Raw genomic sequence first — 26,750 nt, forward strand, 5'->3', positions numbered from 1 at the left:
TGTGTTCAGTGATGGCGAATCACAAATACACTTGGTAGTTACTGTAATAATCGGTTAATTAAATAGGGTGCCAGTTCCTTCGGATTTCTTTTGCATTGCATTTTCGTCTTAAAAATTATTTTTTATTTATTTTTCTATCACCGTGAGAACAAAGTTAAGATTATTATCAATACTAGAATCGAACGTCATTACACAAAATAAATTGCTATGTTTATATCTACGATAACTTTATAACAAAGCTATTTGAAGATATGGCAATTAAATAAAAGATATTGCTACTTTCACCATTGTAATTTCATTTATTCTTTCTCGCTGGTCTTTCGCCGATGCAATTACTTATTATAAGTGTTATTTCCATATTAATTATTTGTTTACATGACTACCACAAAGATTAGTGTTAATTTTAACGTTCTTACATGTGATTTTCCTTACTGATCGATATAAGTTACAGACTTCCTTATATTATATTATATTCATCATATTACCCTTTAACTGTCCACTGCTGAACATAGGCCTTCCTCATTACGGGGTTTTGCCAGTATTTGCCACGCTTGGCAGGCAGGTTGACAACGAGGTTTTCCCAAGAGACTTCTTCAAAAGGGGGGTAAAGAGGTTTCTTCAGGGTCGGCAACGCACGCGTTATACCTCTGGTATTGCAGGTGTTCATAGGCTACGGTAACCACTTACCATCAGGTGGGCCGTATGCTTGTTTGCCACCTTAGTAGTATAAGAAAAAACCGCAGTAAGGCTTTGATGATATTTTAAGAGGAACACTGCTGCCCATCCCTCGACCATTTAGTTCCCTTTATCGCCCCTTACGACATATAATATCATAAAAAATATATAATAAATTTATGTTTATTCTTTTACAGATAGACCCAAACACAGCGTTCCTGCGTGCGGCGCGCGCCGGACAATTGGACACAGTTGTCGACTTACTAGACTCCAGCGCAGTGAAAGACATCAACACATGTAACTCGGTGAGGATTGCGCAAACGTCATGCACCAATCGTTTATACATGTACAGTCGCCTACAATAATATGTCAACATTTTTGTATCTTATTACAATAATTGATACTTCATTAAGTAATATATTTATATATAGTTGCAAGTGACTGTACTTTTGCAATTATTCGTAACTAACATTCACTTATTTTTATAAGGACAATAGAAGCTAAAACAATTATTTTTTGATATCATTATGATGGTTTGTCCTGACATCACGCAAAAACTATTGCTCCAAATCGGATACGGTTTGCACAGTTTGTTCCTGAAGATCTCACTTAAAATCTGGTGTACGTTTTATCATGATACGTCATCTAAAAGTAGTCTAATTAATTAGTTTTCCTACTTTTCTTCTAGTTGGAAATTCATGTTCTTACACATTAATTTCTCACTACTTCACCACTACTATGCTACTATAATTTTTGCCCGCTAATTCTTTAGTGGGCAAAAAACTAATCGTTGATAATAAATATAACTAGCTAGTAAATACATACACACACATAATATAATTGATATGTATTATGCACAACCCGCGCCCTTTAACAAACATTTCTGAAATACATTTGTGAGGTAAAAAAGCGTCTTGATGTGCCTCAGCCACTCTCAGGGATTCTATTGTCTGTAAACTTTTGTTTGTTAAAAGGGAGCCGGTCCAAATACATACTATGTAAAGAAATATATGATTTTTTATATATAGTTGAATATTTTGATAAGTATATATATTACAAAAACACGTAAAAATTTATTTGAACTAGAGTTATTAAAGGGTTTGAAGACAAAGAAGCAGTCTGTGTTCGTTCTTATTACATAATTTACGTATGTACTAAATTTCATAGTGATTTATTAAGCCGCTAAGATGTCAATTGGTAAAAAACATGCAAATAATCAAACTCACTCTTGCATCTATAATATTAATAAGTTATTCTAGTATCGTTCTATTCTATATTTATAATAAAAGGATGCTGATTAGCTGACTGACAGACCCATATATTAACGCACAGCCGAGACCGCTTAATCTACGATATTGAAATTTTGCAAATAGTTTCTTTATATAGCGTAGGCGGTAATATAAGAAAGTAAATTTGAAAATTCAACTTCTAAAGGGGTTGAAAGTTTGTTTGGAATTTTGACAATTTAGAAGTTAGATACGTGAGATTTTAGACCTAGCCTCTTTGTTCAAAAACAACATTTTTAAATGATTCATACATAAAGGGGTGAAATAGGTGATGAAAGTATATCATACACAAGTGGAGCTGCGGACAAAAGCTAGTATTGCATGTTACTAAACATATAACAATATTTCTATGCCAATTAATAATCTCCATCATTAAAATAACTTGTGTTTAATAACCATAACATAAGAAAACGCTACATTGAACAAGTAGAGTTATTTATTTACATTTATTTGGGACGCCATGGTATTACGCACCAAAGACAGATTTAGGTCACCGGTTTTCTATAGAGCATCATAAATTTCATCGAACTATTTACTTGTTCATGCCAAAGAGAGTATATTGTGACAATCAATTTAACAATTCACCGTTATGATGGTCAAATGTTATGTAAACCAAAGTGGAATTATACTAATATGGTCCAAAATATGCAGGAATATTTTGCGATAATTTGATTTGGTATACTGTAAAAGGCATTTGTGTTGCTCTTTATTTTGTTAGTCGTAATCATTGATGTATAAAAACTCTAGATACCCAGACTTAGAATAAAAATAACACTAAAAATGTAACAATACTAAAAAGAGCTCATTTAACCAAATTTTGCACGCATTTGTTGTACATTTGCACGCGTTTGTAATCAAACGTTCCGAAATATTATTACAAATTTTGTAAGAATATATTTTCTCTATGCATGTAATTCGTTTTTATTATAAGTATTATGACTCCATTCGAGTAATCTTTTTATGAAAATTTGAATAGTGTCTTTTTCAAGTCAATTCGGTTGAATTTTTTTATGTTTTTTACTTCTTAACTCCGTTAATTCAGAACCGATTTGGAAAATTCATTTTTTATATTTTGTAAGGATATACAGATTTGTCCAACAGAAATTTTATCAAAATCGGTTGAGCAGTTTAGTTTTTAATTAATATAACTGGTTTTGTCACAATTGATGTAGGTTTTTTTGTTGGACACATTATTTATTTTAGCAATATTATTAAAATAAGAATTTAAAAAATATAAATTTAAAATTATATTTCTGCATCAAATCGCAATTAGTAAATTGCCAAGTAATAATAATATTTTTTCATATCTATGGTCTACAAATTGTAATATGCTTTCTATATGCTTGAACATAGATAAAATCTATGAGGAGGATGGAAAGTTGGAAATAAATAATGTACAATTGACCGAACATAAGTAGGTATCTATCTCATTAATCATAGCTGTCCTCTCGTTTCGGACATCCAATCTGATCGACATCATCGGTTCCAAATATGAGTTTCTTAAATTCTTATCTGCAATAGTTACATCAGAATTATTTTAAATGCGATTTCCTATCTCGATTTGATACAATCTAATATCGATCTTTTCGAACTTAACTTTTTTATAGTATAAACTTAGTCGGAGTAGCAAACGGCGACCAAACCTGATGGAAAGTAGTTGTACATTTTATGACACTACTCATGTTTACGGCTATCGTTTATAATTAAATAGAATAATTTCGTCAATTTAACAAAACTGCCGAGTTATTAAAGTTTTAATGTGTCTAATGGATATACTAAAACTATACGTATGTTAAGAACAAACAAGCGAAAGCTTTAAATGTAGGCATTTCATGGTATTATTTAGATAATATTTGTAATATTAATGCAGTTTTCAACCAACTACAAAAGAGAAGCAGAGAAGATTATAAATTCTTCCGTGGATTAAAAAAAATGTATGGATCAACATGGATGCGTTATTCTTCATTAACGCTTCATCTCTGTGTGATCGCAGTATAGAATAGGCTACACCTTCCTTTCCCATGGTTGTCTTAAATGTCGACTAAGAGAACTTATTGGTCGAGGAATGGGCAGCAGTGTTTCTCTTTAAACTTCATTAAAACTTAATTGCGGTTGCCAACCCGCCTGCCAAGCGTGGCCACAACTAGCCCTTTAATAGAGGGAGACCTATGTTCAACACTGGGCAGTTAAGATTCTTTATTGGATATAACATTAGTTATTTATACGATGTAGATACTTTAGTTACAGAAAAAAATATTTTTATTTATGTTATATTTATATATATAATTTAAATAAAAGTACAAGAATTACTAGAAGAAAATAAAAAAAAAATTAGATTTGTTTTTCCTTTTAGAAGTCACTTAAAATAATTAATATTCACACAAAACGACAATATTCCCATAGATGCGCAGGTCAGAGAATTATATTTATCTTGTAATGGATATTACTCGCAATTAGACAGTAATGGCCAAGTTTTAATTGCATGTACATAATAACTAATTTACTTAACACGTGCACGCTAATATTCCCTGTGGGTTGATTTCAAAGTGCTCAATTAGAAGTGGGTATGTCAGCTCTCTAAGGTATAGAAAACCGTATTACCTATTGCCTTCATAAAGACGTTCTCCCTGGAGTTGAGTATTGATGGGAAACTACGGCTGCAATTAATAATTAATTCTTTATTTGGATCAAAAGCATTGATTATAATATTCGATGATATTCGCAGAAGGCAGGGAGAATTTGTACAAAAGTCGATTGCTTGAGTACCTCTGTCCCATTCGTGTTTCAACCGTAAAGCAGTTGTGTTTGCATGGCTGTGTTTTGGTTTGAAGGGTGGGATATGGCATGAATTTACTGGGTACGGAGGAAGAATAACACCTGAGTCCTCAGGAATGGCAATGCATGGAGGGTATCATGGGCGAAACAGTACACTCTGTTATGTCCATGGTACTGCTCATGTCTATAGGCGACGGTTACCACTTTCCATCAGGTGGACCGTCAGCTTGTTTGCCATTCTAAGTTCTATAAAAAAAAAGTATAGAACTGTGTTCGCGAATACCAACGCCGTCCCCAATGTATGGTTTAGTTACATTACTGATTTTTTTATTTTTCTCTGACGACTAAAAATTAAATGCCTTAGGTAATGTATAATAATATATAATGACTCTTTTAGATAAACAAAAGAATTTTCCAAATCAGTTTAGAACTGACGGAGTTATGAAGTAACAAACATGAAGTATAAATACAACCGAATTGAGAACTTACCCTTTGTCTTTTTCTCAATGTCCTCTACCCAAAGGTTGTCTGGAAGAGATTGCTTAGCGATAAGGCCGCCTTTTGTATCACTTATCATTAATATTCACTGTATTTGTTATTTCTCTTTTTACTTGGTGCAATAAAGTGTAAATAAATAAATAAACTTATTTTTTCAAGTCGATTGAAAATTTATGTTGAACTGTGTAAAGAAAAATGGAACCTTATATAAAACTCTATACATGTAGTGTTACAGTACATGATAACATGATGTATGTTTGGTGGAAACTACATATTACTCTGTCGCCGCACGGAGAGCATATTACGCTTCCGAGGGTCTTCCGCAGAACAAAATTGAATTACATGGTATGCACGTATGCACTCTATCTGATAAATGTCGACCTCGAGCACCGAATGAGCACATCCCGGTGCAATCTACTGTATGGAATGACAGGAACTTATGACATCAGAGGTGCTGAAGGTCGTGTTTTCATTCTGTTTATGTCGGCCCCGCAGGCGTCAGAGATTCCGTAATAATTTGTTTTATTTTTTTTATGTTTTCCTATGTGTTTACAAAGGATTTCCTAGTAGCGTTTTGTAATGTAGGAATTGCAAAAAAGTGTTTCGAATTTCCTGTTTAATTTATTGTATTGTATAATATTTATTTTACATAATTAACATTGGATATATTAAAAGTATAAAAGTGTTTGGAATAGGTAAGCGCAGGACCCCTTCCTTATGTCCCTAGTTCTGGTCTGACCGCCGTGCGGTGCGACTTGTCACGCCATCTTATAACGAAACCCCGTCGGGGATCTCCGTTGAAGAGCAGCGCGTCGTAATCTCTCTTGCAAGAATGGCCGTGAAAGCAAAGAGTGGAAGACATCCGGGGAACCACGAACAAAAAAATCAAGAAAATTGTTCAAGACAATGTTGATTGTTTTTTTCGATGTTATCATTTTTAATTATTTCGTTATTAATGAAATATTTGTCGTCCAGAATTGGCGCGAGAGGGGCGTTGATTCTTCACAAATAAATGGTACGTGATGATGCCTATGACTTCTTCTTGTTCCCAAAAACCAAAAAACATAAATGATAAAAAAATCCATATTTTGGCGGTATTTGCATTATGTCACAGGGGGAGTACTTTGAAGGGGATAAAAATATATATTAAAAAACTTTTATAAATTCCGGACAAACCTCGTATTAAAAGATTTAATGTACAATGGCGGACGTATCTTATAGGGGGATCTCTTACAGTCAACTTTTGAGAAGCTGAAAGAAAACTATAGATTGTTCAAGGGTATATTTTTTAATTATTTCGTTATTAATGAAATATTTGTTCTTTGCAAATAAATGGTACGTGATGATGCCTATGTAAAACATATGATCCATATTTTGCGGTATTTGTAATAATATATATTAAATAAAATTAACTACTAAATTTACCGGGACGTCGATTACGCGGAAAGTGTTTTTATTTCCCTTGGATATTTAGTAAATTTCTTAGTCATGCATGGTAATATTGACGACACAGTATACTTTGTGATGTCTATGTTCATGGTTATAGGCGACGGTTATCACTTTTCATTAGGTGGGCCGTCAGCTTGTATATCGTTCCAAGTTGTATAAAAAAGATACTAAGTAATTTTATATGTACCTGGGTATATTGTATCTTATATTATATGTATAAGACATAAAATGTTGTAAGGGTTTGTGTACCAATAAATTTATGTATTATATTTTTAAAATTAATCAGATCTCAGTAATAGATAGCGTTCCAGATTTGCAGACAGTGAGTTATCGTTAACATTCTACAGCAGTAATAACAGGCATGTAAAGAGAATTCCGTAGAAAGTATCTCACAGTCCGACCCAATTATCGGCATGTTCGTTAATTAACGAGAAAACCAGATAAGTTTACAGTAGGTACGTACGCTGCGAGAGCGAATTTTTCTAGGATTCCACCTTTACCTAGAATCGAGTAATCTAAGGCGTTCGCTAGTTATTTCTCTCTTTACTTCTGTTGTTATTATTTGATACTATCTCTATCCTGTAACTTTGGCTGTATGAATTAGTATATAAATTATTCTACGTGCTGAGTTAAGATATATATACCGAATTTCTTTCAATATATTTTGCGTGAAAGAATAACAAACATACATCCATCCATCGTTACAAACTTTCGCATTTATTAATAGTATTCCTTTTTCAATTCTGGCATGTACCAAAAAAATCAAATTAGTTGTGACAAAACCAGTTATTTTGATCGTAAAACTAAACTACTGAACCGATTTTGATAAAATTTCTAAATGATCAATTTGTAAGTAGAACTTTGTGATATAAAAAGAATTTTCCAAATCGGTTTACAACTGACGGAGTTATGAGGTAACAAACATAAAAAAATACAACCGAACGAAGAACCTTATTCTTTTTGAAGTCGGTCGAAAATGTGACGTATTTTTATATTTCTACAGTGTATCTGTCTATCAGCATTTGTGTACTATAAAAGGAAAACTTTTTGCAATCGAATGACGAGCAACCAGTGTATCAATATAGTGGTTTGCAATTATAGTCGGCCTTCAAACTCATACGTTATGCTCAGCTGGACGTCGTTTTACACTAGCGCGAATAAACTCATAGCGTTAAATTAATTATGAATGCGGTGACAGTTCAAAAGGATAGCAAATTGAGCGTTTACCACCTTCTTCTACTCACAAATTACGATCAATATAACTATGAAGGTTAAAGTTTATTTCTCACTTGAAAATGTAGTTCATAAAATATTAACACGATCGTGTCTTCAGCACTTTGGAATTATGTAATCACAAGTATAAAGATTAACAATAAAAATAAAGATTCTGTACTTATATGCAAAAAAATATTTCGTTGTCTTCTTGTAAAAATTTGTATTTTGTTTATTCCTGATAAATCTTGTTCTCTTCTTCTTAATCCTAAAATCTTAATACTTCCATAATATTATGCTGTTAGCACCTATGGTATTGTTTGCAAGATTTTTATTTAATAAACGATAAAGAATTGGTTGTCCTGTTTGCGCTATCAGAACGTACACGTTGGTGAGGGGAAAAAAGGGTTTATTAGTAATTAGGTCTAACAGCCTCATTGTTAGCAAAATCTACTTTAATAGGTCGACTTTCACGCGATTCACTCTTGAAACCATCGTCGTTAATTTTTTTTTTATTTTAAAGTGTTCAAGTTCATGGACATAACAAAGTATACTGTTTCGCCCATGATACCTCCCATGTGTTGCTATTCTTGAGGACTAAGATGTTATACCTCTGTACCCTGTAAATTCACTGCTATATCCCACCCTTTAAACTGAAACATAGCCACGCATACACAATAGCTTCACGGTTGAAACACGAAAGGGATTAAGGTACCCAGGCAAACTACTTTTGTACAAAATCTCCTTCTGGTTTATCTTGTTAAGTTTCAAACATATACAGTAATACTACTCGTAGAATGAAATTTATGCGGTGGCATATTATTATATTGCACTCACGGATTCGCGGTTATTATCGTGTATGTAAAATTTAACTAGACTATGTACCTACGATTTTAATATAGTGATTTATGCAAAAACCATGAGCATGCAGCATACTAGCTATTATAAATGCAATATTGAATTTGATGTCATATTTATTTCATAATTTTTTATTTATTACTGAACTTAAAAATAATTTCCAATAAATTTTAGAAGATTAGTGATACGATTACTTTAAACATATTCATGTGAGAATTTCTAAGAATATAAAAAGAACATCAGCTTCAGAATAATGAAATAAAAGTTCATTTTATGTATGTTTTTACTTGCTACTTCTTACATCTTACGTGTTTATTTCAGAAATAGGAAAACATGTTTCTACCGTGAAGCAGGTGTGTTTGCATGGCTGTGTTTCGGTTTGAAGGGTGGGATATGGCGTGAATTTACTGGGTACGAAGAAATAACACTTGAGTCCTCAGGAATGACAACGCATGGGGGGTATCATGGGCGAAACAGTACACTCAGTTATGTCCGTGGTACTGCTCATGTCTATAGGCGACGGTTACCACTTTCCATCAGGTGGGTTGTCAGCTTGTTTGCCATTCTAAGTTGTAAAAAAAAAAACAGATTATCAAACTCGCAAAGAATATTTTTATATGTTTACATTTATCATCCTTTTACGTCAGAATAGATTATTAAGCATAGTTTCCGCGTTTGTCAGTAATAACATAATAGAAAAATACAATTCTCTTGTACAATTCGTAGAGGATTCATTTAGTTTGTTGATAAAGGAAACTGCGATACAAATGCAATTTTTTATCTTTAACAACAGTATACGAATTAATACTCGTAAAATGATATCTTTGTAAACATATGTTTTTATATGGGCTTAGCTTAATTACAGAATAAACAATAGTATAAGATCTGATATTATAAAATAATCTATAGTCGTTATATTTAATTTCAGAATGGTCTGAATGCGTTGCATCTAGCTGCTAAAGATGGTCACATTTCTGTAGTCGAAGAGCTGATCAAGCGCGGTGCTATCGTCGACGCCGCTACAAAAAAAGGTGCGTACAACTTGACTAAAATGGGGGGATAAATATGCATCGCATTTTCATTTAAAACTTAATCATCCAAACATATACATCCGAATAATCATTTTTATTTCAACCGTAAATCAGTTGTATTTGCATGGCTATGTTTCGGTTTGAAGGGTAGGATGTGGCAGTGAATTTACAGAATACAGAGGAATGACATTTTAGTCCTCAGGAATGGTAACCCATGGGAGGTATCATGGGCGAAACAGTATACTCTGTTATGTCCATGGTATATGTGCTCATGTGTATATACGACGATTACCACTTTTCATCAGATGGGCCGTTAGCTTGTTTGCCATTCTAAGTTGCATAAAAACCAAATCGTTCTACTCCTATTTTCAAAATTGATGCGTACGAAGCTGCAGGCAAAAATTTGTACTAAATGAGATAATTATATTCGCAGGAAACACAGCTTTGCACATAGCATGTCTCGCGGGGCAGGAGTCAGTAGCGCGGGCGCTGCTCGCAGCGGGCGCGAAGGCGGACGCACAGTCCGCGGCCGGATTCACGCCACTGTACATGGCGGCACAGGAGAACCACGCCGGCTGCGTCAAGATGCTGCTGGCGGCCGGTGCCAGCCAAACATTGGCTACAGAGGTAGATTGTTTGCCATTAGAGTTCCGCTATCACTTTCTTAATATGAGAAGGTTAATATTAGTACTATCGTTGAAGGTCGCATATGTACTATAGAGATTTTCAATAGAACATATTGAAAATTAACTTAGTTTTGTTAAACTTTCCAAATGGAATTGGTAACAAAGCGAAAAGTTGCTTGTACTACTTTTAGAGACATTAGATTTGGTCTAGACAGCTGTAGTCGAGTCAATTATTCGTTTGTGTACATTTTTATTAAGTTCTTATTGAAACAGACTATGCTACTACTAATTTATATTTATATACTTTTTTTTTTTTTATTATAACATGACATTCTGATTGAACACACAGAGACAATGTGATCCATAAATATGATCAATCGAAAAGAGCTAATTTGATCGCAACGGTTGACCGCAGTATAGTGGCTAACTAAGTGCTTTTACACGCCACTTTTAAAGGATCTTAGTGTAGCAGCTTCAGCTTGTTAAATCTTATTTCTTATCTATATTTCTTACTTTAACTTACAGGATGGCTTCACACCTCTAGCAGTAGCAATGCAGCAAGGCCACGACCGGGTGGTAGCTGAGTTGCTGGAGTCAGACACAAGAGGCAAGGTCCGGTTGCCGGCGCTACATATAGCAGCTAAAAAGAACGACGTCAAAGCAGCTACGTTATTGTTAGAGGTGAATAGTGCCCGAATTTATTATTAACTTATACAACTTCGTTTGCTTTCACTCCTTTTCATTGTATTTAAAGAATAGCTTATGCCCTTTCATAAAGCTCAAGATATCTTTTTATCATATTATGTATTTCATAAAAATAGATTTACTCGTTTAGCAAGAATTGGCAAATTGCTCTTGAGTATTACATATTATTCACTGAACTTCGAATAAAGTTATTCTCATAGGCATCTTTATCTAGCATTCTATCAATTTTGTTGATTCGAACAGTCAGTTTATATGCTGTGTTACAGTTTGAAGAGTAAAATACTGCAGTGATGTTACCGAGTACTATGATTCAAAGTCTTCCTATTACAAGAGTCGATAATGCGCAAGTGATGCAAATATACTTTACAAGCTCTCATAGACGTAGTTATTACTTACTATAAGTATTAATGTAAATATGGTTATTAGTTACCTTTATTATATATATAGTCATGTGGCTCCGGCTATATATATCATTAATTACTATAATGATCGAGAAATGGTCGGCAGCGTCCCTCTTAAAATATTACCAAAACCTAACTGCCGTTGTCAACCTGCCTGCCAAGCATGGCAACTACTAGTAAAACCCCACTTTATGAGAGAGGCCCATATATGGACAGTTAATGGCTGATATCATCATCATGATTGTATACATAAATAACATTCCGTTTTACGTTGTAATAAAAGGCTACATATTCTTCTGTAATGGGGAAAGATAGATGAAGGGACAACCTCAAGTTTCGAATCACTATTGCTTTTGGCAGTCTATGGTCGCGACTTAGTACTAAGTAATTAACTGCAGAAATGTAGAATAATAAAAGATCAGTGCTCAGTATCAGAATGTTAATACAAGTAGATTGATATCATATAGTAAGGTTATATATCTTTTTAGAACGAACACAACCCAGACGCTTGCTCGAAATCTGGTTTCACTCCTCTTCACATCGCCGCGCACTACGGCAACGTCGGCGTGGCGAAGGCGTTGCTGGTAGCGGGCGCTGACTCGGGCCGCGCCGCCAAACACAACATCACGCCCCTTCACGTAGCCAGCAAGTGGGGACAGCTCGCCATGGTCGACCTGCTCGTTGAAAATGGTAAATTCAGTGTTCTAGATGTATATTTCTCATTAATTTTCCAAACAATACTATCGTAACTTTATTATGGTTATTAGAACAGCGGTAAGTGGTAAATTTGACCGACACCAATTGGTATTCAATAATATTTATTGAATGTTTTTTATAAACATTTGGATTGGCCAATTCAAGTTTTAATCATTAAAATCAGCAAAATTTTAAGTAGTTTACTACAAATTTTATAGAATCTTAATGTCATTAACTTTAATTTTTAACCAAAAAGTAATTTAGATGATTGAATTAATATTTAAATTTGTTTCGCAAAAGTACTATTCAATAAATATTTGTAAATTAAATTAATAATATTTTTTTACTTAAATCAATTAGAAACTTAGTTCATATTAATCTTTAGAATACTGATATGGCTATGATATCTAATTGAAAATTTATAGAGAAATTTAGAGGCTGACGTCTCAAAATCAACCGCATTGTTTCTTGTATAATTTATAGTATGAAATTACAATGAAAAAAAGATATACCACCGTACCTTGGTACAACACAATACACCGCACTTCTTTTTTCATGGGATGATAAAGGTCACTTCGCTTGCGCTATCGGTATACGCTGGCAGGGCTTCAGTGAGGGATGATAGGTGAGAATGGAAGCAAGTCAGTTAGCCTGTCGTGAGAAATTCCACAAGTATTAACCACTATGGTTTCGAAGGGGAATCGCATGGAGCTCGACCTGATAGCTATAGCATAGATATAGATATATATATATATATATATATATATATATATATATATATATATATATATATTGCTAGTATATATAACAATCCATTTCCCCCCTAAATATACATTGCACGTTGAAAAATTAGATAATAAACCATCAATTAACAACGGACATTTGTAGAAAATATAAATTTTATATTATGACCACAACCAAAGTACAGCGAGTCTAAACAAAATTTAAGTTTGGTTAATTCAGAATACTCACGAGAGAAACATATTTTTCAGGTGCTAATATAGCGGCAGTGACTCGCGATGGCTTGACACCGCTACACTGCGCCGCCCGTTCCGGACATAGCAACGTCGTGTCGCGGCTATTGCAACATGGCGCACCCATTACAAGCAAAACAAAGGTATCCCCATATACTAATAAATAAATATATTTTCATACTATTAGGAACGTCAAATAAGCTGATATGGACCATTTGATAAAAGGTTTTTACCAGAGGGAGACTGTACAAAAGTCGTTTGCTTGGACACCTCTGTCCCATTCGTGTTTCTACCGTGAAACAGTTATGTTTGCATGACTGTGTTTCGATTTGAAAAGTGGGATATGACAGTGAATTTACACAGTACAAAGGAATAACACCTGAGTCGTCAGGAATAGCAACGCATGGGGAGTGTCATGGGCGAAACAGTATACTCTGTTATGTCCATGGTAGTGCCCATGTCTCTAGGCGACGGTTACCACTTTCCATCAGGTGGACCGTCAGCTTGTTTGCCATTCTAAGTTGCATAAAAAAATGATGATGAATCTAATTATATTAATGAATATATTACTTAAACAATATTTAACTTCTCATTAATATTTACTGTATTTGTTATTTCTCTTTTTACTTGGTGCAATAAAGTGTAAATAAATAAATAAATAAATGTCGTAGCCATTCCATTACTGTCAAATGCCTACTATCAGACAAGTCTTTTGTTTGTATGTCATTCCAGTGGTTTAAAATACTATTTGTCTTTACAGAACGGACTCACCCCTCTCCACATGTCCGTGCAAGGCGAACACGTGGAGACGGCGAAGGTTCTACTATCAGAGGGCGCACCGATCGATGACGTCACAGTCGACTACCTAACAGCGTTACATGTCGCGGCTCACTGTGGGCACGTGAAGGTAAATACAAACATAAAATAATAACATTTCAGGCGGCAAACGAATCAATCGATAGCTTCGTTATCGCTAGCGAATTCATGAAATAAATGAGATAGCAACGTCTGGTGTCTTCTTCTTTCTCATATACTGCGCTAACTGAAACGATTCTATTGGTAGATTCGTCGCTTGTTTCTGGTACTCCACGCCCTTTATCAAAGTCCCTCAAATTAGCCTACAGTTTTAATTGAAACTTGATTAGTTTTATCTTGTGGTAAAAGTCGCGAAAACGCTTTGATTGATCAACAAACATTTAACTATATTTACAAACACTAAAACTTGTAGTAGTAGGATGTGTATTGTTACTAAAATAGTCACGTGCACGCAAACATATTTTATAGTGGTATTGCGAAATGAAGATAGTAAGGGGATATTTATTTATTTATTTAACTCTTTATTGCACCATAAATAAAAATATACAATGACAAGTGAATAATTCAAGTGAAATACAGTAACATAAATACAGATTAAAATATACACATAAAGGTACAAAAGGCGGTCTTATCGCTATGGCAGTCTTTTACAGACAACCTTTAGATAAAGGAGAACAGATAGAATATATATATAGGGATATAATGTTAAAGCTTACTTTATTTATGTCATCATCTTCTTGCCCTTATCCCAATTATTATTTGGGGTCGGCATAATTTTTTTTTTTATACAACTTAGAATGGCAAACAAGCTGACGGTCCACCTGATGGAAAGTGGTAACCGTCGCCTATAGACATGAGCAGTACCATGGACATAACAGAGTATACTGTTTCGCTCATGATACTCCCCCTGCGTTGCCATTCCTGAGGACTCAGATGTTATTCCTCTGTACCCTGTAAATTCACGCCATATCCCACCCTTCAAACCGAAACACAGCTATGCAAACACAACTGCTTCACGGTTGAAACACGAATGGGACAGAGGTACCCATGCAATCGACTTTTGTACAAAGTCTCCCTCTGGTGGGGTCGGCATAATGTGTTTTTCTCTTCCATTCTCCTCGATTCATAATGATTTCCTCATTCACTTCCATTCTTACTATAGCACAACCACTCTTTGGAATCAATTTCCAGCAGCAGTATTTCCGAACCGATACGACATCATAACCTTCAAGAAAAGAGCATATTCCTTTTTATAAGGCCGGCAGCACACCTGCAATGCCGTTGGTGTTGTGGGCGATCATGGGCGGCGGTAGTCACTTACCATCAGGCGAGCCGCATGCTCGTTTGCCCCCTGCGACGTAAAAAACAAAATCATCTTTCACACAGTCCATCCATGTCTTTTTGTCTTCCTCTGCCATCCACATTCTTACTTAATACCTTTCTTAAAACATGCTCCTCATCCTTGCGCATTACGTGTTCATACCAGGACAGACGGCTTATTTATAAGGTTTATTTATATAAAGTTAAAATGAAATATCTAATCTGCCAATGTAAATCTGATATTTCAGGTAGCAAAGTTATTGCTGGATAGAAATGCGGACGCGAACGCTCGCGCGCTCAATGGCTTCACACCGCTACACATCGCCTGCAAAAAGAACAGACTCAAAGTTGTCGAGTTGCTGCTCAAATATGGAGCTAGTGAGTATATGTACCTATATTGGATATACAATACGAATTACACTTAAAATAACGCGTGGTCCCTGCATAGAATGGACCACCCGTTCCTTTCCATGTGTGTGTTGTAAAAGGTGACTTAATGAACAAGGTATGGACAGCAGTATCCCCCTTTAAATATGATCAAGCCTAATTGAGGTTTAAAGGGATTGTTACAAATGCGGACTATCAGGTCCATTGCTAGCAATATACCCTGGCAGGTCGACCTCCATGTGGTCCCCCTGGAAATCATCGTGCTGAATTCCAGGTGTATTCATCACAATAAGCTAACTGACTTACCATTTCATTCTCACCTAACTGGTGCTTCATCAGCGTATATAGATAGCGCAGGCGGGGTTACCATTCCATTATCATCCATTAAAAAAACTGAAGTTGTCAACCCACTTGCCAAGCGTTGCCACGCTTTGCATGTGCTTTCTATTGGCAAAACCTATCAATAGGGGGAGATCTATGTTTAGTTAACAATTGATATGATGATGATGAAGATAAGCTTACGTAAAAACTACTAAAGTCTATTTTAATTTTGACTTTGGCTAACGCCGCATTCGACGTTTCTTCGATCGCCGAAATTATGCGACTGAATACCGATAAATTAAATGGCGTTCATCACTATTTGAGAATGTAGTTCAGTTAATTCCTAACAAAACTGGTACTATTTTGAATGTACACAAAAAAATGCAGGCAATTATTTCTAATTCCGTGTCCTACAGGCAAGTCAGCGACGACGGAGTCCGGGCTGACGCCGCTGCACGTGGCGTCGTTCATGGGCTGCATGAACATCGCGCTGGTGGTGCTGGGCGCGGGCGCGGAGGCGGACGCGGCCACGGCCCGCGGCGAGACGCCGCTGCACCTCGCCGCGCGCGCGCACCAGACCGACCTCGTGCGGGTGCTGCTGCGGAATGGCGCCAAGGTACTGCTGCTGCCATTACTACTCGTGGCTCCAACGATATTCCTCCTCATACTTTATTTCACTGGACTACTTTCACAGCGGGAAGATTGACTGTTAACTCCTAAGCAGCTTTGCATTAGGTTTCATATTATTTTATATCTCCCATTCTGTATTGGATTCCTCCAGTCTACTCTTGCGAGAACCTAACACTTATTTACTGAAAGGGATTGTTAGTAATGGAGACTAAGAAAACGATTGCTATCAATATACCCAACCAGGTCGACCTCTTCGCGGTTCCCCCTGGAAACTATCATGATTAATTCCTGATGATGTTCAAAATTGATGCTCCGCATCCCGTTAGCGCAGGCGGAGTTTAAAAAAAAATGAATAAAAAATAGCCAAAAAGCGCAGTGTGGATCTCAAAGATGCAGGAAGCACCAGCTACAAGTGGCGTAGGATCATTCTTTGTGGCCAAATATGAAAGAGTTCTATGTTCAACAGTGTGCAATGGATAAGTTGTAGTTATCATTATGAAATAACTTTAACGTTTATTATAATCCAATTTGCACCATAAAAATTTATTTAACTTTTATTTAATTTTCTTCAAAAAATTATATGTTGAAATTTATAAATTATTTATATGTGCATATAAGCATAAAAATCTATTCTTCAAATTGTATTATCTTTGATTCATTAACTATGTTTACAAAAAACATTATTTTTTAATAAAGAATTTAATATAGTACGTACGTATTTATAGGTGGAAGCGCGAGCTCGCGAGGAACAGACTCCTCTACATGTGGCGGCGCGGCTCGGGCACGCCGACATCGCGGCGCTGCTGTTGCAGCACGGCGCTGACGTCGCCGCCGCCACCAAGGACCACTACACTCCCCTACACATCGCTGCCAAGGAAGGTTCGTTTTGGAACATTCCAGTTATTTTTAAGAAAGCCTATAAGGAAGTAGAGCGAGGCTTAATACTCTCATTTCGTTTATTTTATTTTTGTCTATGGTACGCAATATATTCATAGATTGTAAAATTATTTTAAACGTACATTTTTACTGTTAGACTCAATTACTAATAATCTCTATCTTCAGAATAATGTATGTTTTTTTTTTACTTTTACATGTACATATTTATTTATTTCTCTATATATAATTTGAGCATTAAAATATTAAATAATTACATTCAGGCAAAGAAGAAGTCGCATCTATTCTTCTTGACCACAACGCACCGATCGAAGCGGAAACTCGTAAAGGTTTCACTCCACTACACTTGGCCGCTAAATATGGCGATATCGGAGTAGCTCGCTTACTTCTCGCGCGAGGTGCTCAGCCAGACGCGCCAGGGAAAAGTCACATCACACCATTGCACATGGCTACCTATTACGGCCACCCGGATATAGCTTTACTGTTGCTCGATAAAGGTACGTATTGTCTTTATAATTAGGTTTACGATTCATTACCGTGATATGAGAGTTGTTCGCTTGCCTTTAATAAAGTTTTATACAGTTGAAATTGAACTCTTTTATAATTTTGCTATTATCTATACAAGTATGGGCTAGAGGATGAATTGTAAGCTAGATTTTCTCGATTTGTTTAGGTGCTTCTCCACATTCTCTCGCGAAAAATGGACATTCCGCACTTCACATCGCCTGTCGACACAACCATCCTGACATTGCCTTCGCTTTGCTCGAACATGGTAAGTGTCTTATTTCATACCATGAAAGAATATAATTTATATATTCGGAGTAACTATATTTTATTGTTAAAAATTTCGTAAGTATACATTACATTTTAATGTAATAAAGCTCGAGAAAGCTCGACTATTTTCGGGATGGTCCCGAATAGTTCCGAAACCAATCGTGCTTTCTTAACCAAATTACATGTAAGTTAAACCGGTTGTTGTTACATTGAAATATATTATTTGCCTTTATAAGTTGTTAGTGTAAAAGTAATCGGTGAATATAAATATTGTTATAGATGCGGACCCAAGCGTCAAGTCGAAGGCTGGTTTCACACCGTTGCACATGGCAGCTCAGGAAGGCCACGAGGACTGCGTTGAGATGCTTATAGAAAGAGGCGCTGACGTCAACGTACCTGCTAATAACGGTTAGTAATCTTACTGTTTTGTTAATATTAATTGTTTGCCTTTTTAAATTTTGATTCAAATCAATCTCAAATTATTTTCTCAAACATGCTTGGAAATGTGAACATTATTTTGACAATCTTCTTCGAGATAAATCAAAATTGCCATACTGGCCAGATACATGCGGGCAGCGGCCGGCAAAAGTTGTATGAAAATCCATATGTGTCGTGTTTTGCTATATTATATTAGATAAATTACTATGTAAACTCATATCTGTCCTGTAATTTAAAAATGGAATGACCTTTTACTTCGAAAAATGGCTACCAAGGAAGTAACTAATAAAAGGATTTATTTAAATTTCGAACTGGATTGCAAATAGAAAGCTGTTTATTGAAAAAAAAAACAAAGGAACATAATCGCGCGTGAAAAATTATTATTGTTCGTTATTCGTCATTGAATTTAAAAAATAAAATTGTGTTTTTAATTTCCGCGCATTGTTTGTGAACCTTGGCCAGGCATTAATGGAAATTAACTAGGCATTAATGGACTCACGTATGTGTGCCTCGACTATGCCTTGGCCCACATTTGCACATTCGTCCATCAATGCCTCAGTTGCTGGCCGCTGCAGTAATGTACTATTGTTCGCATCGTGAATCTAGTACTGTTTTGCCTCCAGTCACACCTTGGATACTTCATACAAAAACGCCAATCTGTGATTATTACTACTACAGATACCCCCTATTTTCGTGAGCGAGACAGTATACTCTGTTAATGTCCATGATACTGCTTATGTCTATAGGCGACAGTTACCACTTTCCAACAGGTGGGCCGTCAGCTTGTTTGCTATTCTAAATTGCATAAAAAAAAATGTGTAAGTGTGTGTGTGTACATACATTTACACATTTTTTTACAGGGTTAACGCGTGTAAAATATTGTAAATATCCTGTGTCCTTTTTTGACATCAGCAGCAATTGAAGCGTAAATTTGAAACATCCTTTTACAAACAGGCGGCGAACGGTATTTGAGGGGAGTTGTATTCAACTCGAGAGGGAGGCAGGGAGTACGCATACTACTGTACTGTAGTCCTATTACACTGTGCTATAGGTACCAAACATATGTCTATAATTCAATGACCACAGCGTGCGTCTACTGCAACGTGACATCTTGTACAATAAACAATTCTGCTGAGGTTTCCACTAGTAATACAATATGGGGCTCATCGGCCAAGCGCACGTAACACTTCTGGTGTTGCAGACATTCCTAGGCTACACTGACAGTTTACCATTAGACGGGCCATATGCTTGTTTGCCTTGTGATATAAAAGAATCTTTATTCATGGTTTGCAAGATTTGGAGGATATCTAATCGTTTGTGATGCACTATGACCATCTTCTGGCAAGTGTCTGTAATAAGACGATGAGTTTATTTAATGGATGATAATGGAATGACAACCCCGTCTGCGCCACCGATATAGTGGTAGCACTATGGGGTTGCCATTCCATGGCAATTGCTGGAGCACCAGGGAGGAATGATAGGTGAGGATGAAGTAGGTTAGTAAGTCCATCTTGACGAGTTTTTTTTTATACCACTGAGGTGGCAAACAAGCATACGGCCCACCTGATGGTAAGTGGTTACCGTAGCCTATGAACACCTGCAATACTAGAGGTTTACGCGAGCGTTGCCGACCCTGAAGAAACCTCTTTACCTCCCTTTTGAAGAATCCCATGCTGTAGTCTCTTGGGAAAACCTTGGCAGGGAGCTCATTCCACAAGCTGAGTGTTCGTGGGAGAAAACATCTCTGAAATCCCGCGTACGCGACCATTGAGGCTGTAGGACATGAGGATGAACTCCTTGTCGATGGCGAGCCGTACGATGGTAGAAAGTGACTGTGGGCATCATATTGAACAATTCCTCTGAGTACAATCCATTGTACAGGCGGTAGACCACGCAAAGTGAGGCAAAATCTTTCCTAAGACTTAAGGGTTTGAATACCGCTTGTGAGCCTGGCACCATCGACAATTCTCATAGCTCATCGTTGCAACAAGTCGAAAGGTTCAAGCTGGTATTTAGGTGCTCCGGCCCATAAGTGACAGCAATACTCCATGTGGGGCCGGATTTGGAATTTGTAGAGCATTAATCGCTGATCCGGCGTGAAGTAATGCTTCGCTCTATTGAGATGCCAGCTTCACCTTATCTTCGAGATGGCTACGAAATTGTACATCATTAGAGATGTCGACACCAAGGATCCCAATGCTTTTAGAGATGTTAAGAGACGTGCCTTGGAACTGTGGAGCCACAGCAAATGGGGTTCTCTTAGCGGTGAATGCGCAAGTTTGTGTCTTAGCGGGGTTAAACTGGACTAAGTTTTGTCCCCAATCAGAGATTTTAGTTAACGTTTTCTCGATTTTAGACACAAGCTATTCACGATTGTCCTCCACGATGGAACGAGGGACATTGGTACGGCCCGTATAATGGGCATCTGAGTGCTGTCATTCGCATAACAATGAATGTTACCTAAGGACAACATATCATTAATATGCAGCAGGAACAACGTCGGGGATAGCACAGAACTCTGCGGGACGCCAGCGTTAATGTCCATGCTTTCGGAGCAGCAACCATCAACAACGGTTTTTATGCATCTGCCGGACAAAAAACTGGCAACCCATTCGCAAAACCAAGTCCATAGTAGGGCAATTTCGATAGGAAACCCCGATGACAGACCCGGTCAAAAGCCTTTGCAATATCAAGACTGACAGTTTAATAATAAATCAATCACGATAGTTACCAGGAGGAATAATGAGGATGTCGTTCTGACCGAATATTGAACATACCTAGATTGATGACAATGGGACTGCTAATCCTCATTACTAACAATCTTCTCCCCCCTGAGACGATGCGTTGTGTGGGTGCCTGACGCCTGAGTCGATGCTGGCGGCGCTGTGTGGGTGCGACGGCTACACGCCGCTGATGCCGCCGCGCACCACGGACACCTGGCCGCCGCGCGCGCGCTGCTGGACGCGCGGGCCGACGTCGCCGCCAGGGCCGCACACGGGTACGTCACACGTCCGCTGTCCGCTGTCCACTGTCCACTGCCCACTGCTGCCACCCGCGACGGCTACACGCCGCTGCACGCCGCCGCGCACCACAGACACCTGGCCGCCACGCACGCGCTGCTGGACGCGCGGGCCGACGTCGCCGCCAGGGCCGCACACGGGTACGTCACACGTCCGCTGTCCGCTGTCCACGTCCCGCGCACTGCTGCCACCCGCGACGGCTACACGCCGCTGCATGCCGCCGCGCACCACGGACACCTGGCCGCCGCGCGCGCGCTGCTGGACGCGCGGGCCGACGTCGCCGCCAGGGCCGCGCACGGGTACGTCACACGTCCGCTGTCCGCTGTCCACTGTCCACTGTCCACTGCTCACGCCGCTGCGCCGCGCACCTACCTGGCGACGCACGCGCTGCTGGACGCGCGGGCCAACGTCGCCGCCTGCACGTACATCACACGTCCGCATCGTGTCCACTGTCCACTCTCGCGAGGTTGCATCGCGCATCGTGCAATCTCATAGGTTATGGGCCCAGACACAAATTAATATTTGTAGCAGTAGCACCATCATACAAATATACATATGTACGGCAATAGTAAGTACGTCTTGAGCAAACAGTCATATTCACCGTTAACATGTTAATTTCATAGTTAATATTTTCGCAATGTTTATATTGTAATGTCGTTTAAGTATTATTGATAATGTCACAATGTTTGTTTACCCAACAGTTTCACACCTCTGCACCAAGCAGCTCAGCAAGGTCACACACTGATTATTCAGCTACTCCTGAAAAACAACGCAGACCCTAATGCATTGTCTGCTGTAAGTATTCATTTATATCCATTTAATAAAAAAAATTCTTAAACGATTTTTTATATTTATTAGTAGTGGGTATTTTAAAAAAGATATTAACCGAGAGTATTTATTGATAAATGGACTCTGATATTAAGTAGATCACACTCCCTTGAGAATAGTAAAAAGCAATTAAGGGATCCCATAAACATGGCTGGATAGCCATCAACTGTCCATATGATCTTACAATAAAAGTTCCTCGTTGAACTAAAATCTAGTGTATGTAGACAGCATGCTTTGAGCACCGAACGGTTCACATTAGGCTCCGATTGTCTCCTGTGATTAGTAAACTGTCGAGCAGCTATTAAATAATCTCGCCTGATTTTGCCAGTAATTAACAGGCGTGTGAACAACCGCAGTTAAATAAGCTGCTGTTCTACCTGTCGACCATTAACGTGTGTGGACAAAATGCCTCTTAGGATTATTAGACGGAAATAGAAGATTGGGATGGTAATTCTATGCCGGAATACCCGGCAACACACTCTTTGTTGGTGCTACATATAATAGGAGAATGAAGTTGGTACAGAACTTCTTGATGAGATATCTCATAGAACACATGGTGTTGAGGTTTTATTTGATACATTTAAAAATAGAACTTATTTATTTTTCTTGTTATATCAATGTGTATTTTGTTTTATTAGAGAAAAATCATTACAAGTTTTAAAACATCTATTTTCAAATAACTAGTGGAACAATATTATATATCTTTATTCAGTATCGTATATTTTTATTGTTTTATCCAACGAACCCTTCACATACTGGCGACCGTGCAGATAAATATGGATAGAGCAAAGGCGGAGAGGACATTAGCTCGTCGCAAATTAATATATTATGTGCTCAAAAACTGGAAAAGCTTTTGGATAGTTGCGACGAATTTATTCCATCGAATTTGAAAAACTGAATAAGTTGTTTGAAGACCTTACTCTAGTACAAAATAAAGTTGTAAGTATTTGGCTCGACGATGACAGTCGTGATGAAGAGACATTCGACAAAGATATTGTAGAAGCGGATGTCTACGAATCACGTTATTATATGTTGAAACAAAAGGCAAGTAAAACTTTTATTTCTTCTGCAAAATCTACTGTTAAAGAAATGGAGGCAGAGCAGTTGTCGTTGAGAACCAATAGTAACCGACACTTTAAACTACCCAGGTTGGAGTTACCCAGATATAATGGTGAGATAAAAACGTGGTTAAAATTCTGGTCTCAGTTCAAAAAGATACATATGGATGACCAGATTGATGATGATGACAAATTTCACTATCTGCTCCAATGCATGGAAGTAGGGTCGGTAGCTAGAGAATTTTTAGAAAGTTTCCCACCATCAGGTGAGAATTATAGTATTGCTATAGAGCAACTTAAATATCGATTTGCGAAAGACGAAATGATAATAGAATACTATGTGAGGGAATTACTCAATCTTGTTCTGGCGCAAGCTAAAGGTGTACAGAAGGGATCAATTCGTAGATTATATGATTCTCTGACGACACAAATATTAGCACTAGAATCTATGGGAGTAACCCAAGAAAAATATTCCGCATTTTTATTGCCGTTAGTAGAATCTGCTTTACCAGAAGAGACGTTGAAGGCGTGGAACAGATCTCAGGCAAATGATAGAGGTAATGAAAAATTTAGTCCATTATCTAGACTATTGAATTTTGTCAAGTCGGAAGTCGAGTCAGAAGAAAGAATACGTTTATCTCGCTTCAAAGGTTTAGATAACTATTGTAGACAAGATTTTAATATATCTTCTGCTGCATGCTTAAACACGACGCATAATAAAGATACTAAGAAAAGATTAGGTGAAGGTAACCAATACGATCGTAAGGAAAAAACTTGTATTTGGTGCGATAGACTGTCACATACTAGCTCAGAATGTGCTATTGGTAAAAATTTAGAAGAGCGAAAAGAATTTTTAAAATCGAAGAATGCTTGTTATATATGTCTTAACATTGGACATTCTGCCAAGCGATGTAGAAAGTATCCTAAATGTGTTATCTGCACCAAAAGACATTTTCCATTAATGTGCAATGATATAAAAAAGTCGATTGCAGGCACTACCATTGCTAGTACGTCACAAGAATCTCAGTCGGTACTAAATCAGAGTGATCTTTCAAATAATAAAACAGTTTTATTACAAACTCTGAGAGTAAAAATCTGCAATGGAGATGAGAATATCACAGTAAGAGTTCTTCTGGATAGTGGTGCCCAACAGACATTTGTTACTAAAGATGTTGCTTCTAGACTAAAATTAAAAGCATGTGGTATGAAAGAAATGAGTCAAAACTTGTTTGGTGGAGCTACGACACAAAAAAAAATGTACAGAATTTATAATTTAAATGTCAGAAGTTTAGATGATACATTTGAATGTTATGTTACAGCATATGAACAAAATACGATATGTAGTGATATACCTCGTATTAAAAAGGGCAATAATATTTTGTCTATATTAAATGATAAAGGTGTTGTTGTTACAGATTCTATAGATGATGTTTCTAAAATAGATTTACTAATTGGTTCTGATTTTCTAGGTACCCTGTTAACTGGACGATTAGTACGTGTAGATGACTATCTTTTTGCAACAGAAACTAAACTTGGTTGGACTGTACAAGGGCCCGCGATTGGTGTGTATTGCTCTTCAGAATCTGTAAGTTTTCTGACTTGTTCATATAGTGTAGAAGACTTTTGGAATTTAGAAACGTTAGACATAAAAAATAACGCACAAGAGAAAAGTCTCATCAAACGCGAAGAAGAGATAGATAATTTTTTCAAGAATACTATACAAATTAATGAGGATTTCCTTCTAGCTTTAAGAAAGTTTTTAGTTAGAAGAGGTGCAGTTAAGTTAATTTATAGTGATAATGGGACAAACTTTAGAGGTGCTACCCATATTATAAATGAGATTAATTGGCAAGAGGTTTCTTCTCAGACCCTCACTCAGAAAATCGAATGGCGTTTCATGCCACCTTCTGCGCCGTGGTGGGGAGGGTTTTGGGAGAGAATGGTGAGGACTGTCAAAGACATTTTATGCAGAATACTATGGGAAAGCATCACATAAGTTATTATGAACTCAATACAATCTTATGTGAGATAGAAAATATAATCAATTCGAAGAAATTGACATATATAGCGGAAAGTTCAGAAAGTTTAAGAACTTTAACACCCGCAATGTTTCTCAAAGTGGATATCGAGAAAAATGAAAATGATCTAAGTCAGTTGGATGGCAATATTTTGTCGTCTCGGTGGAGATATATGAAAAAATTAAGTGGCGATTTAAAACAGCGTTTTCGAAATGAATATTTATCACTCTTGATTCAAAAGGCACATAAAGATAAGAATCACACATATAAAATTGGAGATGTTATTTTGGTCGGATGTGATAATATTAAACGTTTATATTGGCCATTAGGAGTAATTTTAGAGATATATCCGGGTGTTGATGGATGTCCTAGAGTTGCTAAAGTAAAAACTGCTAAGGGTGAGTGTATAAGGCCTATACAGCGGTTGTATGCGTTAAAGGTTGAATCAGGCGAATTTGCAGAAATTAAGAGCAATACACACAGTGTCGATCCTATAAGTAAAATTTTTGAGCCATTGCCTCGTGTCATACGCACTGGTCGTTTGGTCAAAATACCTAACCGTCTAGATTTGTATTGTTGTAAGAATTGTAATTTTATATGATATGTAGTTTTTTGTCTGTCTGTCTGTTTTGCGATATTATCGCAAGGGGGGAGTATGTTGAGGTTTTATTTGATACATTTAAAAATAGAACTTATTTATTTTTCTTGTTATATCAATGTGTATTTTGTTTTATTAGAGAAACGTCATTACCTTTTAAAACATCTATTTTTGTACTAGGGAACAATATTATATATCTTTATTCAGTATCGTATATTTTTATTGTTTTATCCAACGAACCCTTCACACATGGTTTTTGTATCAGAAAAAATCAACAGATTCCAACTAATACGAATATACGACAGTGTTTTAAAAACAATCCATTAACAAGTTGTAAAAGATCCAATTAACGGGTAGAACTAGTAATGAATCAATGTGTTAATATTGGTAATTGTGGCCACTTGCATGATATTTGTATTGGTACTGAATAATAAAATATTTGTACTCTAATCATCATCATCA

The 26,750-nt window shown here is 36.8% G+C and overlaps 1 protein-coding gene across 2 annotated transcripts in view; it reads left to right on the plus strand.

Moving 5' to 3' along the window:
• LOC113519395 (ankyrin-3-like) overlaps positions 1 to 26,750 on the plus strand; it is a 165,648-nt gene that overhangs the window by 74,932 nt on the left and 63,966 nt on the right. The window contains exons 2-16 of one of the 2 annotated variants that reach the window (XM_052897124.1): positions 873 to 980; positions 9,682 to 9,784; positions 10,218 to 10,411; positions 10,936 to 11,091; positions 12,005 to 12,206; positions 13,205 to 13,329; positions 13,947 to 14,093; positions 15,571 to 15,700; positions 16,447 to 16,646; positions 17,386 to 17,539; positions 17,818 to 18,051; positions 18,228 to 18,326; positions 18,608 to 18,733; positions 21,824 to 22,085; positions 22,488 to 22,581. In XM_052897124.1, coding sequence (XP_052753084.1) covers positions 873 to 980; positions 9,682 to 9,784; positions 10,218 to 10,411; positions 10,936 to 11,091; positions 12,005 to 12,206; positions 13,205 to 13,329; positions 13,947 to 14,093; positions 15,571 to 15,700; positions 16,447 to 16,646; positions 17,386 to 17,539; positions 17,818 to 18,051; positions 18,228 to 18,326; positions 18,608 to 18,733; positions 21,824 to 22,085; positions 22,488 to 22,581 — 2,334 coding nt within the window. Of the gene's footprint in view, positions 1 to 872; positions 981 to 9,681; positions 9,785 to 10,217; positions 10,412 to 10,935; positions 11,092 to 12,004; positions 12,207 to 13,204; positions 13,330 to 13,946; positions 14,094 to 15,570; positions 15,701 to 16,446; positions 16,647 to 17,385; positions 17,540 to 17,817; positions 18,052 to 18,227; positions 18,327 to 18,607; positions 18,757 to 21,823; positions 22,086 to 22,487; positions 22,582 to 26,750 lie in introns of those variants that run through there. The other variant, XM_052897123.1, reaches the window with a different exon arrangement.

Source organism: Galleria mellonella, unplaced genomic scaffold (assembly GCF_026898425.1).
Source record: "Galleria mellonella isolate WM207_F2 unplaced genomic scaffold, CSIRO_AGI_GalMel_v1 utg352, whole genome shotgun sequence".
Classification (NCBI taxonomy): Eukaryota; Metazoa; Arthropoda; class Insecta; order Lepidoptera; family Pyralidae; genus Galleria; species Galleria mellonella.